General features: G+C 37.0%; 1 protein-coding gene across 1 annotated transcript; it reads right to left on the reverse strand.

Moving 5' to 3' along the window:
* Nucleotides 1-2: 2 nt before the first annotated feature.
* LOC128188400 (transmembrane channel-like protein 3) lies at nucleotides 3-15,133 on the reverse strand. Its single transcript, XM_052859425.1, has 29 exons — nucleotides 15,022-15,133; nucleotides 14,607-14,702; nucleotides 14,401-14,459; nucleotides 14,141-14,210; nucleotides 13,883-13,950; nucleotides 13,647-13,788; nucleotides 12,651-12,740; nucleotides 12,375-12,431; nucleotides 11,906-12,051; nucleotides 11,457-11,716; nucleotides 10,963-11,079; nucleotides 7,270-7,400; nucleotides 6,584-6,677; nucleotides 6,356-6,490; nucleotides 5,646-5,674; nucleotides 5,091-5,197; nucleotides 4,931-4,990; nucleotides 3,856-3,944; nucleotides 3,549-3,696; nucleotides 3,388-3,437; nucleotides 3,064-3,232; nucleotides 2,539-2,648; nucleotides 2,330-2,426; nucleotides 2,043-2,237; nucleotides 1,575-1,849; nucleotides 817-987; nucleotides 622-700; nucleotides 474-525; nucleotides 3-227 (listed from the first exon to the last, which is right to left on the reverse strand). The coding sequence occupies exons 1-29, from the start codon at nucleotides 15,104-15,106 to the stop codon at nucleotides 142-144; spliced, it is 3,267 nt and encodes a 1,088-aa protein (XP_052715385.1). The 5' UTR covers nucleotides 15,107-15,133; the 3' UTR covers nucleotides 3-141.
* Between the last annotated feature and the right edge of the window lie 367 nt (nucleotides 15,134-15,500).

The following is a 15,500-nucleotide window of genomic DNA, read 5'->3' on the forward strand; positions in this document are numbered from 1 at the left end:
TAGAATGTAAATATTGTAATTTATATGTCGAAATTTGATTATGCTGTTTAAAAACTTGTCCTGTAATGATAAAAAAGCTGAATGTACAAGCTTTGTACAGCTTTACATAGTGAGGAGCACTTCTTTCTATGTGTTGTCTCTTCATGCGGTGAAGGTAACGGCACTAGTTTTCCTGGACATCTCTCCTGTGACAGCTGATCCAGTGGTCTTTCCAAGGCTGCCTAGAGCTGGAAATGATCATACAGACTCTAAAGTAATGTGTCTACTCAATCTCTATGTTTAATTTCTTTTTTTCATTGAATGGACATACAAAATATAATGTGTGGTATACTGGAAACTAGTTCACACTGCACCAAATGCCAGTAATATTTAAAAGATGCTATGTCAAGTTATTACACAATCTATATTTGACAGCTCTGAAATATTTGTGCACTGTCTTATATTATAAGCTGGTAGTGGCTTATTGTAATTACCTGGCGCGGACAATGCTTTGGCAAACACCTTTTTCCTCTCAATCTTCCTTTCCTACAAAAGTCACATCGGTGAAAACATTAAAGAAGAAATACATACATTAAAAAAATATGTAGCAATATGACAAAGGTTTCATCCTGCAGAACTCACAAAAACTAGCTGTCTGCGGAGCTCCTGTATCAGAGCGTTATAGGAGCTGGATTTCACTCGGTAATACAGTACCAGCAGTCTGAGATAGTTGAATTAAACAATTAAAGCATAAACACCCACAATCTAATACCAGCTAGTATCGTGCTTCTTTTCCAAAAATTGTTTTATAATTAAAACATATTCTTTATTACTTACATTAATACCACGATGACGGGAATGATAACAATGGCGGTGGCGATGTAGTCCAGGGCGTCCTTTACCCAGCTCAACCAACTGGGAAGGTCATCTAAGGAGTCCAGGAAATCGATTACTTTGTAAGCCCTGTCTTTCTTTGCAAATGGCCCACAGTCAACAGAGGGCGTTTTTCTGATTAAAGATTGAAAATTGGGCTCTTGTAAGATGGAACTAATGCTCTACCAAGAGCTGATGGAAAAAATTATTACCAGTACTTTCAGTACTTTGATCTTAAAATCATAAACAGTCTTACCTTGTAATTAATTCTTGAATCTATTAGATCTAAAATCTGAAGAGCAACATACTCGCCCTAAAATTCTTTACAAATTTACAATGTTCAATTTGTGTTTGATTTCTTAGATTTACAATGGAAAACTAAGTTTGCTCTGAGCAATTACAATCACATAAGTATTCGACGATTTTGAACCGCAAAATAAGCCGTATTTCGTTTAACTTGCATTGCAAAAGGGGGGAAAGTATTTGGAATCGTTCTCTTGCTTTCTTGCGAATTTTTTGTGCAATTTTACTTCGTTATGATATCATTTTACTTTTAAACGTATTAGGTTTTTACAAATCTTATAAATTCACGGACGAAGGATGGATCGTATCTTTAAAAATGTCACGAATTCATACTCGTCAGAAACCATAATCTTACTGTTTCTCTAAACGTAATGTATGAGACAATACGCATGGTAAAACATCAAGTTGCGTCAACTCACTCGATCAGTATGTAGACGACAGGGATGAAGCAGAGGATCCACGTGATCAGTAACAGGAACAAGTAGAAACTGCCAGATCTAGAGGCCCGGAACATCTTCTTAGGTGGGATGTTGGCAAAGCGTGCAACAAAATATCGGAAATAGAAAACAATGAATAACTTGACGACTGCGACCAGAGCCATTAATGGCGAGAAATAGAGTCCCAGCCAAACCAAGCCCTGTCCGTACACCAAGTCCAAAACATTGGACGTCACCACAAACTCACTGTAGTCCATCTGTAAAAGAACAAACCAGAATGTTATTCATTATAGGACGACCTCTGTTTGTCCTTTGCCAAGACTATTGCTGCAAACATTTATCCTTCTTGGAGAGGTGGGGAGAGGAAGCGACAGATGGAACATGCACGACCAATGCGGCTCCATTCTTACAAACGTACCTTTGTATGACAAGAAGTAGAACATAGCGTACCTTGCAGCAGCAGGTCCTGGTTCGAACGAAGACCGCTATCAGGACGTCAAACAAGATCCCTACCGCTATACACACCCCGAGGTCTACCAGGATCAGCTTGAAGATCTCTTCCCCCACGATGTTTTCCCAGCACTGATTGGTGGCGCACGAAGTGCTGTTGTTTGTGGAATTGTTGGATGGAACGGACGACGGGGTCTATAAATTTTTATCAGTTTACAGCAGATTTGTACAAGGACAAAAAAATATTCACATTTATCATGGAGAAGGGGAAAGTTGTTAGCTTATACCGATGTGATCTGTGGTTCTTGCCCGTCAATGCAATCCGCCTTCTTGGTAAGCGAGGTAATAAACACTATCAAACTGGCATAATGGAAGAAGGTGGTCCTGAAACACAGGGGAACACATCCGGTATTGCATTTGTTTGGAATTGTTTATATACTGTTATCAAAAACTATGATACGATTATCATTTTAAAAAATGTTAGTGAATTTCTTACCTCGCCAGTGTGAATTTTAATTCTGTGCGTGGTTGGTAGCTTTCCATTTTGACCAAAAGTTTGAAGATAGACGGAACAACGAGTTTGAGGATAGCCACCACAGCGGCCAGCTAGAAATGTAAGACAGACACGTGGCCGCATGACACATTGTGTTGGACACATCTTTTTGTATGCAGAGATCAAACACTAGACTTATTGTAAAGGTGCACTGAGTTTAATTGCTAATTGTTAAAAAAAACAAGTTTTAACGTAAAATTTTCGCGAGTAAACCAGTAAATTTCAAACTAATCGCAAAGGTTTCATAACTGATAAATTATTGTTCCAATGAATGAAATATTTTTAATAAGAACCAGAAAAAGTGATAATATTCTATATGGGTAAAAGAAAACGATGGAATGTCGCGTTTCAAGTCGTGAAATGTGACAGTGTTAATGCATGTAGTTTCTTAACCTTACCCAAATCTCAAGATAGCTTATTTGTAAAGGTGCGATTTGCTTTCTCGCGTCGTTGGAGCCTTCCACTTACCCGATAGCGTTCATAAATTTCTTTCGCTAATTCTTTCAGGTTTTCGTTGAAATCTACATCTCGCTCGTCTGGTTCTTGCTGGGCCACGTAGTAAATCAGATACCCGCTCCCTCCCAACAACCCAAGGACGATAACGTTACTGACTAACCGAAGGAAGTAGATCTGCAGCCTGAGGAACAACGAGATAGACACAGACGTCTGTCACTATACAAGTCCACACAAAATAGCCCTCACCATTACGGAACAGGGCACAAAATGTCTACCCCCTTCAAAAATAGTAATGTATGTCCGCATTGCTGAATTCGAAATTCTTGATGTACTTACTTCTTCAACCAAGCAACTACCTCCAGGGATTTTTCTTCTCGGATCTTTTCCTTTAAACACGGATAATTTAAAAAAAAAAACGAATCGGATTTCATTTTTTCTGTTAATTACAATTATTATCAGAAATTATGGCTATGATAATACTTTAAAAAAATTTTTACCTTCAAATCTGTACAGAACGCCTTCAGGTGGTCCTTGACGCCAGCCTTGGTGTTGATGGTAAAGTCAAAGTAACAAAACATAGACCACGTAAACGGGAAGTCACTGCCCGTGTCTGAGAGCTTACTTCTTCTGTAGCGCAGGTACATGCTAGCAGGAGGATAAACACAAGGCAATGGGGTCAAATTGACGTGTGACAAGTTGTAATTTTTAGTTTTATTTATTGTGTTTCTAAAGCTTTTATTTGTTTTTTTGGGGGTCGTTTTATGATCATTTTAGACTTAGCAGACAGTGTTATTGAAGGCAAACCTTGAGGCGAGGTACAGTACGGTGAGTAGATTGACTGCTATCCAGGTCAGGAAGTAGGAGAGTGGGAGACTGAAGCCGTCCACGACGTCCTGGTAGATACCGTAAAACAGCATGCTGTACGACAGGTCCCCCTACAGTCAACCAAGAAACTATTAGTAGGTCCCCCTAAAGAGTACCGAGAAACTATTTATATGTCCCCCTACAGACAACTAATAAACAATCAACAGGTTCCCCTACAGAGAACCAGGAAACTATAAATAGGTCCCCCTACAGCAAACCAAAACACTATCAATAGGTCCCCCTACAGAGAACCACGGAACTATATCAATAGATCCCCTACAGACAACCGAGAAACTAACAACAGGTCCCCTACAGAAAATCAAGAAACTATCAACAGGCCCCCTACTGCAAACCAAGAAACATATAAATAGGTCCCCTACAGAAAACCCAGAAACTATTAACAGGTCCCGTACTGCAAACTAAGAAACATATAAATAGGTACATCTACAGATTACCAAGAAACTATCAACAGGTCCCCTACTGCAAACCAAGAAACATATAAATAGGTCCCTCTACAGATAACCAATAAACTAACAATAGGACCCCCTATGACAAACCAAGAAACTATTAATAGGTAGGTTCCCCTACAACAAACCCCAAAATACTATCATTAGGTTCCCAGCAAACCAAGAAACAACCAATAGGTCCCCTATAAAAAAAACGAGAAACTATCAATATGTTTCCCTACAGAAAACAAAGAAACTATCCACAGGTCTCCATACAGCAAACCAAGCACACATTCACCGACAGATTCCCTATAGAAAACCAAGAACATAGCAACAGGTCCCCTAGAGCAAACCAAGAAACTATCAACGATCTCTCTCTCTCTCTCTCTCTCTCTCTCTCTCTCTCTCTCAGAAAAGAAAGGTGGTGGAACACGTTCCGCAGAGGTCTTCAGGGTTGAAGGGTCACTGGTTAAAAACCCACAGTAAGTCCTTGAACACTGTACTCCAAACTGTTTCACAAAAAACAAATTCAAGTCGTCATTTCTCCTGTTTTCGTTTTAGATACTTACAAAGTGTCCGAAAGTGTTGCCTTTGTCGTCCAAGTCCAGCAAAAACTCGCCAGTGGTAATCTGCGAATAAGGAATACGAAAATCGTTAAATATTGGATATCAGTAAACTGTTCCTACTGTATCCGCGGTGTAATCAGTATCGTTCTATCCCTATCCTTACCTGAGGGACGCCAATGAAGGAGAAGAGAATTATCCCAGTCACCAAGTTCAAGAAGAACAGAGTTCTCAGAAACGTGAAGTAAGAGGCGACTGTACTTCCAAAGTACGCTGCAAGCAACAGATGTGGTTGCAATTAAATATATGCTTTAATGGTCTAGGTAGCTGAATCTTTATCATAAGGTTATGTACAATCTGAACAAAGTACCTGTCAATTTGGTAATAGAAGACTCCCACAGGTGAAGAAACCCAGAACCGTTCTTCCTCGACTGATTGTGAACGAGAGAAAAAGGAGAGTGGTATTTGTACTATGTCTAGTTCAAATTTCATGTATCATTAGAATCATTTTAACATGAGCTTGGACTTTCGGTAGGACGTGACTACCTATTTCTTGCGTCAAAATAATTCAAAATCACGCTGGTTTTAAGCGAAATATGCACCGATTGCGTAGTCTTAGCTCAAAAGCCAGACAAATTTTGTTGATTTTTAATGAGCCATGGGTGAGTGGCCAACGATGAAATAGACAGGCTTACGTCACATTGCTGTTTGTCACAACTACCTAAAATCCAAGCTTTAGTTAAAATGGTTCTAAAATGTGGAAAAATTCATGTCATGACCTACTTTAGAATTGATATACTTCTTTGAATTCTGGTCTCTTCTTCTGTTCACTCGGTCGGTCGTTATTATTCTACAAATTTTGGACAACCAATCGTGAGAACAGTCGTGTCTGAAGACTCATACTAGTATATTTACATCTACCAAGTATTATTCCCTCTATTTCTTACGAAAACTTATAGTTAATTCATAACTCTATAGAAACAGCCAGGCTGAAATGTACACGCCCTGTTTATCGATTGGTCAAAACCTACAACGACCCACAAAACATCACGGACTGCACGAAAAAATCATGATGATGCCAGACTCAAAGTCTCACAGGAGGCGATTTGGCTGTTTATTTTAGCCAATGTACTTATGTACGTTAAGAGTATTTTAGTGAATTTTACTTACTTTTCATAATAAATTTATTGATTTGTTAAATGAGAGATGTTAATACAAACAATAAAATGCTTTCTTTGATGATTCATGGGGGTTATAAAGGTAGCGATCATTGCAGAAAAAATACATAACCCGCTAACGCGGGTTATGTATTTTTTCTGCAATGTTGCTACCTTCATATCCCGAATGAATAACTAAAGAAAGCATTTTATTGTTTAGATATCAATGCTTTTCATAGCTTGGAGATATATAAAGTAGTGCTCAACGCCTTACCTCCGTATCCTAAGCTTCTGTTTCATGGGCAAACAAACTTCCCGGATGCCTTCCAAAATGTCCTCCTTGAACCTGAGCTTGTCCTGTCCAGTCAGACAGTCCTGTGTTTCGGATATGACATGTTCAGAGTCTAGACTGAACGTAAAAACATCCAGAAATAGAACAAGTCTATAACGGGGTGGGAGTAGGGGTGAGGTCAGAGTCGTTTTCATTGATATAAAAACTTACTCAGGGTCAAGAAAACTGTATCGCAGTCGGTATAGAATATCAGAAGCGGACTCTCTTTCTCCGACGATGGACTTGCTTCTGCTGCGACTAGATTCTAAAAAAACATTCCTTCAACATGAAGTTAGGCATATAACATATCTCTCTTTTATGCATGTTTTTACACTCAAAAGTCCTTTTTAAGCCATGAAAATAAACAACTCAATAAAGATATTGTTACTTTGTTCAGTTGTGCTTGAACTTGGTCTGATTTTACACCTACCCTGCAAATTCAAAGTGTACAATATCACCAAAATCGTTTGTTAGCTCAGCTTTCCGTAGACAATGTTATATAGATTTCACGCTTACTACTTCAAGCTTAAACTATGAACGTTTCTTTACGTTTAGAACCCTACACATGCGCGGATCCAGAAATTTTTTCCAGGGGGGGTCCGAAGGATAATTGTGTTTGCCAGGGGGGGTCCGAGGTTAATTTTACTATGTAAATTTAATAAATTTTCATTTTCCAGGAGGGGGGTCGGGACCCCCCCGACCCCCCCTCTAGATCTGCGCATGCTACAGAATCGAATCCTCGAGGGGTCTTTCAGTTTAAGCTTATGTTTTAAAAAAAAAGTGAGTCAACCGTCTAAGTGCATGTAATAAGGTTTCAATACAACTCAAGATCGAACGTTCGGAAAAGTTAGTCCTACCAACAAGGTCGCTGGAACTCAGTCCTTCATAATCGACGGCAAACGAGGAGTTGTCGTAGGAATACTCATCAGTATCACGGACAGTTTGTGCTCGTCCTCCATAGCTGGTCGTTGGCCGGTCGCCCCCATTTCTTAGCAAATTGGATTGTTCATTAAATTCCATTCTAAGATGAACTTAAAGTATTATACATATTCATGTCGACTCGTTGTTGATTTGACAAGTGAGGCCTGTCACTTCCTCTATCTGTATCAAAACAATGCGGAGTTTATCTAATCTCAGGCACATCAACGATAAAGGGCGACATGTGATCTGTCATCTAAGGACTGTCCCTGCTGTACGCGGTACTTTTACAGCATGTACCCACAGAATTTATCTCACTTGGAAACAGCAGGTTCTAGTAACGTAAACGGTATGGCATTTAACAGTTGATGGAGTGAGGGTACAAGGCAGGTCGAAGATTTGGATTTGGAAGAAAAGGGAGGGGAGGGGCTGATGAGAGTCAAATATATCTAAAGCCCCACAATGGGTTCAAGGAACCCCCCCCCCCCCGAAAAATTGCGGTTTCTAGAGCTTTTTTTCTACACCATATTTGCTGGCTAAGGTTGTAGATTAATGCGTTATCATTAAATGACATAAGGATGGAATTGCGAGTTAAATGTCCAGTACATAATTTTAAAGCATTTGATGATTTTGGTCGCTCTGTCCATTGAGTGACAGTATATATATATAGTGCCTGTTTGGGAGGGTAACAGTTGAAATTGACACCCCGAGGAAACCATTGTCAACCGACGCGAAGCAGAGGTTGTCAATGGTTTTCGAGGGGTGTCAATTTCAACTGTTATCCTCCTAAACAGGCACTATTTATTTTATTATACTGAATGTCTTAATTTAAGATAATATTTTTACTGCTTTTATATAGAAATGATGTGAATTCTACGGCGAACCGTACGCGCACAATTTACGCGCATGTCACAATTCGTTGTGTTACCCGTTGCTAAGTGTGTTGCTAACGCTGAGGGTAATAGAACGGATTATCAACTGCGTCTAAACCAATCAGATTTCAGTATTTAACATGAAAGTATAATAATATTTCATATCAACTTCTATAATGTAGGAAAATTTGACTTACAGGAATTTACTTGATTGTTAAATAACTCAAGAGTCTGAAAAGTCATTATGGGTTTCTAGTACATGTACGTGTTCGAATAGATTTCTTCGAGTCACTTGGTCATAAATAATAGGGTCATGCAGTAGCGCGACTCTTTAACTTTTTGTTATGCTCGCAAGAAGGAGAATACAGATGTATGATGGCGGAAAACTATATATACTATATAACATTTTGGCTGATAAATTTCGAGAGGCTGCATTTTATGAAGGTTCGTTTATTATGTATTCCGAGAACAGCTTTCCTATGTATTACTCGTTCTTTACTTTATTTAGCACTGTTGTTTCATATTCGGACGAACTGAGAACATATTTTCCTTGGAACCAAGTTTAATCTTTAATTTGCCAACTCTGGGGGTTGCCCTCTCAAATGAACTGCTGTGGAATGAGCCTGTAAATTTATACTTGTGCAGCCAAATTTGATGATCATGAATCTGAATGAAATAAAAGATGAACTGCAAATTACCAAAAGGTTTGGAAATTGTGTGCTCAAGTATTGCTTCACATATCTCCTCTTGAAAGGAACTTTTTAAATACCCAATGACGTACTTAATTAAAACCCACGTGTGACTTTATCATTACCCAGTATGATAAAATAGAACAGAAACATAGTACATGCAAAGCCTTTTATTTTGTAACTATTGTACAAACACTAATCATTAACGACAAGCAGTAAGCAGGCCAAATAAACTCTTTTTTCTCATTTAGCAAGTAGGATACAGTATGACATTAATCTGAAAAACCCAACATGACAGCAGACCCAACGACCATAAATATCAATCCAGTAAAATAAAAACCCCTATGGTTTTCACTATGTCTAAAATCCTAACTTGTGTCGTGAAACGCTACAAATGGCAACTTCAAAATCAAGCACACAAACACATTCAATCATTCACACAACAGGAACAGAAATTGGAGATTGCCATTGTCAGACAAAACTCATAGCACTATTTCTGCGCTGGGAGATGGGTTTGTATGTAAACAGAACCCCAGTCATACATCATCGTTCACTTCGTTATTTATTCACACTTACTGTACATTAGTGGTATGTTAATAAACACATAAAACTGACAAATGATAATAAAATCAAAATATTAACTGGACACAAACTTCTATAAAAGCACACTCGTTCATTTTTAAAGTTGCCACTTCAGTTTGAAATAAACTGCATTCCTGTTTAATAACATTCAACAAATACAGGATTAGGAGCTGTCTTCATACAAAATAAAATCAACAGTTTTTCAAAGGGAGGTAATTGACTGAAATAACTTATAACATGTATCAACTAAATTCATTATATTAGGGTTCAAGCCATCAAATATTATTTTAAACAAGCAACAAACATTAAATTCATCCGTTTCCAATGCCTCCAATAAGTAATCACAGTGAATAGATAAATCATCTATCTACTTCAACAAACCAACAATGACCTTTATCACATACATTGGGACAGAACAACTTCCATACTGCACCACCTGTACCACATGGCAACAACATATAAGGAAAAACAGACTGCATCAATGATGAATAGAGGTTTAATGCTGAGTATGCTGTCACATTGAGGTCTTCTTCTTTCTCTACTTGGAATGTTATTTTGTTCCGTAAGTCTATCTGACAATACATGTATCTTTCAAACTTAGGAGGTGATATTTAACCCAATAAAATAAACAAAACGTAGAAAAATCTCATAAATACAACAATTTGTTACTAAACTCAAACAAAAAAGTCTAGAGATTATGCTGAAGTTTTTAGTAAGGATAGCGGAATTTCTCCCCAGCAAACTTGGCTCCTGCCCCCAACTCTTCCTCAATGCGGAGAATCTGGTTGTACTTTGCCAAGCGCTCAGATCTGCATGGGGCACCTGTCTTGATCTAAAAAGGAACATGTAGCACTGTAAACCAATCTTATTGGAATAAATCAAAGCTGAATGTACCAACATCTTGTACCATTTACAATAAATAATCAAAATCAGCAGCTTTGCAATTATCATATTCTGGTTTTCCCCAAACAATGTCCTTTAAATAACAGAAACTAAAAAGCTACTACTAGTTACATTAAAAACATCATCCGACACCAAAGAGCATGATCTCATGACAATTCTTGTGCTGTTATCAAATAATCTGCTGAATGATGACTTAAAGTCCAAAACTAGAAGATTACCTGTAATACAGTAATGTGATTCCTTACCTGTCCAGTGCACAGACCGACCACCAGGTCAGCAATAAAAGTGTCCTCTGTCTCCCCACTCCTGTGAGACACCATCACACCCCAGTTGTTTTCCTTGGACATTTTCCACCTGTAATTACATGTACAACTTCACACATGTACCAGTACTTACATGTATACTGTGTGACTAAAATAAGTCATATTATTACACATCTAAAAACTTCTACAGACATCTTTCAGGTATAAACATGGCAAATATTTCAGTATTAAACATGCATTACTATAAATAATGACCTGTAAATTTAGTTATACAGTACTAGAATTTTAATATTGTGAGATCAGAGTGATTCTTAATGACTTACGCCTGAATGGACTCGGTCACACTTCCGATCTGGTTGACCTTCAGCAACAGACAGTTACAGGCCTTCACATCAATTCCCTTCTGGACTCTCTTTGGATTTGTGACCAGTAAATCATCTCTGAAAAAAGAAATTAAATACATGCATCAATTTCAAACATGTTAATAAAAAAAAATTGTTATGTTAAGGTTTCTCAGCTAAGGAGATAAATTGTCAAACTCCTGAACTGCAGCTTGAAGTTGAATGCAGCAGGGAATCTTGAATTTGTATTGCACACACATTGTTCATTGTACACATGGTATGTATAGCATGAATGAAATACAGAACTTAATAAACTAAACATATAAAATATTTTTCCACCATGTGTGGATACTGACCCTACGATTTGGATTTGTATGGATACTGACCCTACGATTTGGATTTGTACGGATACTGACCCTACGATTTGGATTTGTACGGATACTGACCCTACGATTTGGATTTGTACGGATACTGACCCTACGATTTGGATTTGTACAGATACTGACCCTACGATTTGGATTTGTACGGATACTGACCCTACGATCTGGATTTGTACGGATACTGACCCTACGATTTGGATTTGTACGGATACTGACCCTACGATCTGAATTTGTACAGATCCTGTGAGTTTTGTGTAGGCCTCCCAGTCATCCTGGTCGTACGGATCCTCAATGGAGACAATAGGATAGTTACTAATGAATTGTCTGTACAGGTCACCCAGCTGGTCAGAGCTTATCTGCAAAGCAAAGTCACTCACATTGCAGTTCTATGCATTTTTATAATACATGTAACAGTAAACCTGGTTACAATCATATACATGCAATTAATATGAGCCAAAATCACATAAAAATACAATTACATCCTACTGCTGAAATTCAAATTTTGACACTCTCTACTTAATTTTGATGGAAATATAAATACCTACCCAGTCTGCTGGATTAGACTTTGGGTTTTTGAAGTCCAAATCGTATTTGGATTCTTTGAAAAACTCAGACGCAGCAACATCCATACCAATCTTGATTTTGCCAGTGTATCCTGCTTTCTCAATGGCCTCAACCAATAGGTCCAGACCTAGGTAACAAAACAAGAAAAATTATCAGTAGTCAGTACATGTAATAATACAATAAAACTTCAAACAAGTACAAACATTCCACTCTCTCTATTTGCATCATTATTTTGGTATCATATTTTTCTGTCCATATATCTTATTTGAATTCATTTTAAAAATTTTTTTGGAAGTATATTGAGGCTGGGTATAAATAATCTTGCAATCAGCTTGCATCCACCTTTCAATATGCACTGGCAAACTATTTCAGCTTCCAGTTGGGTTCATATGGGAAAAAGCATTATTTCTTGGATTGCAGGAAGTAAAAAAAAAAAAATTACTAAATTACCTTCTTTGTTATCCTGAATATTTGGAGCAAATCCTCCCTCATCTCCCACATTACAGGCTGTAAAATAAAACAAAATCCTTTAAAAATTCCCAATTTTAGCACCGAGCTTATGGATTCTAAAAATCAGAAAAGTACTGGTGGTGATCTACATGTACATTGTGCAATACCCGAAGACTTATGGAAACACTAATTCTTCAAGGAAAATGTAAATACAAGTACATGTACTTCAACATGTTTTGGCAAAAAAAAAAGAAGTGTACATAAAACAAGACTCACCATCTTGGCCATATTTCTTCTTAATGACAGACTTTAAATGGTGATAAACTTCTGATCCCATTCTCATGGCTTCTTTGAATGAGCTAGCACCTACAGAGAATAAACAAGAACAGACTTTTAAAAATAAATTAACACACATCTTATCTTTAAGGTACTGATACAGTTTGGGAAGTAATTTTTAAATCAAATTAATCCCAATATAGATACTCTACTCTTTCACGAAAGATACTCCTACTGAATTACATTTCTTCAATTGTCAATTATCTTTTAAAAGTAATTCTGATATCACATTAGTATTAACATTGAAATACAATGTACAAAACATCTTATTCCAAACACTTTTGTAACCTTGGAACAATAGAAAAGCTGTCAATGTGACAGCAAATCAGATTTTCTTTTGTGTGAACAGTATCCATAATCCATTTGTCAACCCTAAAGTGATAAACACTACCCATCCAGAGAAATGGGATACCCTAAATGCAATATTCTGCAACTACCCATCCAGAGAAATGGGATACTTTATATGCAATATTCTGCAAGACAATGACTAAGTTCAACAGCTGGTTTTTTTTTAAAATTACTAAAAATCAATATTCAAGCAATAAGCACATCTTTGATATATGTACAATTGATCTGCAAAACAACAACTTCATATCTTGAAAACTGTAGTAGGATTTATCCATACAATAAGTGTACCCTTTTGGCAGCCGCCCGACTGCTAGCCCGCCATTTTTAATCACAGGATTTTTCTTTTTAAAAACCTGGTTAAAAACACTTCTTCACTGATATGAACTTTAGAAGCGAATTAATAGGAATCTACTTTGAAAAATACCATCAATCTTACAGTTCTTAATATCAAAATCACTTGTTTGAAATGGATGTATATTCAATTTGTATGTGAGCTCAGTGATAGTAAAAGCTTTGCTATTGTTGATTCCACTCGTACACCTTAACCAAATCATTTGATGTTTACGGTATGCGTCAATATGTGGGTACCTGTGGGAAGGATCATGAACTCCTGCATGGCCAGTTTGTTTCCCGCGTGGCTACCTCCATTGATAACATTCAATGCTGGGACTGGCAAAATGACCTCCTTGTTTCCGGCAAGATCGGCTATGTGACGGTAGAGGGGGACTCCCTGGCAAAAGAACGTGAGAGACAGTTAATTTAATTGGTCAGTCTGCTGCTTAAGAATTTTTAATTTGCATGTTTGATTATAAGTTTTTTCTTACTTTTTTGGCTGCCCCAGCTTTACAGACAGCTAAGGAAACACCAAGAATAGCATTTGCACCTAATTTACCTGAGAAAAAAAAAAACAACACAATACAAAACCACTACAGCAATTATAAAATGCTATATGTTTATAATCAGATACTGTTTCAATCGTAAAATTATTCACCTTGACATTATACTTATCATATTAACTTTCCTGGATTTTTAGTATATTTACTGTTTTATAACATAGGAACCCTTATATCAAATTCACACACTTTTGTTTTCTGTTCCATCAAGGTCCAATAGAAACTTGTCTACTGCTTCTTGATTAGTTTCATCCAAACCCTGCAAAAGAAAATGAATTAAATTGTAATATGAATTCCTCTAGAACACATGATTAAACAATAATAACAAAATGGCTTTTACAGTTTTCATACCCTCTTACTGAGAGAACCATTTTCCTCCTATTCTAAATTGCACACAAAAAAAATATTGTTTACCGATATACACTCATCTAGAAACTTTTTTAACTTACAGATTTGACAAGAGCTGGTGCAATTACGCTGTTTACATTGTTAATGGCATTTGACACACCTGAAAAGTAAGGTAAAAAAATTACTACATAGGTATGAATCAACATCAATTTGAAATTTGTATTTTGATTTGAATGCAGTTTTCTTAATTTTACAACTGTAGCATTAGCATTAGAAAGTTGTATTTTTATTCTTGTGTATTAGCTACCTTTGCCATGGTAGAACTTGGGATCCTTATCTCTCATTTCCAAAGCCTCATAAATTCCTGTTGAAGCTCCACTGGGCACAGCTGCTCTGAACATTCCTACAATGAAGCAAATATCACAATACCACATGCACAAAAAGTACCATACTTTATCTCTTACAAATGATAGTGCATGTTAAATGATGGGATCATCACAATTGTGGCAAATTGTAGAATCAAGTTTCTGTAGATTTTGTCACTACTCAGTATCCATATTTGGAAACAACTGAGTGGTATCAGACATGGTGCATTTGGAGATCTTTATTATGATTTGCAACACCCCCCACCCCACCCCCACCTTGCAGAATTTAGTCCGCCATATTTTCTAACAATCTATAGACATTGTAAGTAAGAAGAAATTCACCAAAGCTAAACTTACCTTTTTCTGTTTCTACATCAACCTCCACTGTAGGATTACCTCTGCTGTCAAAAATTTGACGAGCAAACACTTTTGATACTGGCATGGTGGATAAATGATGTGGTGCCCCTGTCTATATTCATTGAAATAGATTTAAATTTATATAAGCATTGCAATACAGATATATGTTATATGCATTAATTTTCAAAACAGGAAATAGTTTCTCCTTGAAGGGAGATGATGTTAAACTTGCCACAGATTTAATGAATGATTCATTTTACGTGTGCAGTTTTACAGTCATAAATTGGAGCATGATTAGCATATTTTTCCTGACTACAAGACTTATAATATGCTTGTATACAAAATACAAGTAAACATGATATCAATTCTGCACAGAGTAAATAGATTCAAGTTGCACAAAAGATTAGCAACTTCATTAACACGACTTATAATATGGTTGTATACAAAATACAAGTAAAGATTCAAGTTGCACAAAAGAT

Source organism: Crassostrea angulata, chromosome 6, assembly GCF_025612915.1.
Source record: "Crassostrea angulata isolate pt1a10 chromosome 6, ASM2561291v2, whole genome shotgun sequence".
NCBI classification, from domain to species: Eukaryota; Metazoa; Mollusca; class Bivalvia; order Ostreida; family Ostreidae; genus Magallana; species Magallana angulata.

Coding starts and splice junctions, on each gene's coding strand:
- LOC128188400 (XM_052859425.1), bottom strand. CDS start 15,106: ATGCCAGTATCAAAAGTGTTTGCTCGTCAAATTTTTGACAGCAGAGGT. Junction 988..1,574: donor GTCGTCTACATACTGATCGA/GTGAGTTGACGC, acceptor ATCTTTAATCAG/AAAAACGCCCTCTGTTGACT. Junction 701..816: donor CCCGTCATCGTGGTATTAAT/GTAAGTAATAAA, acceptor CAACTATCTCAG/ACTGCTGGTACTGTATTACC.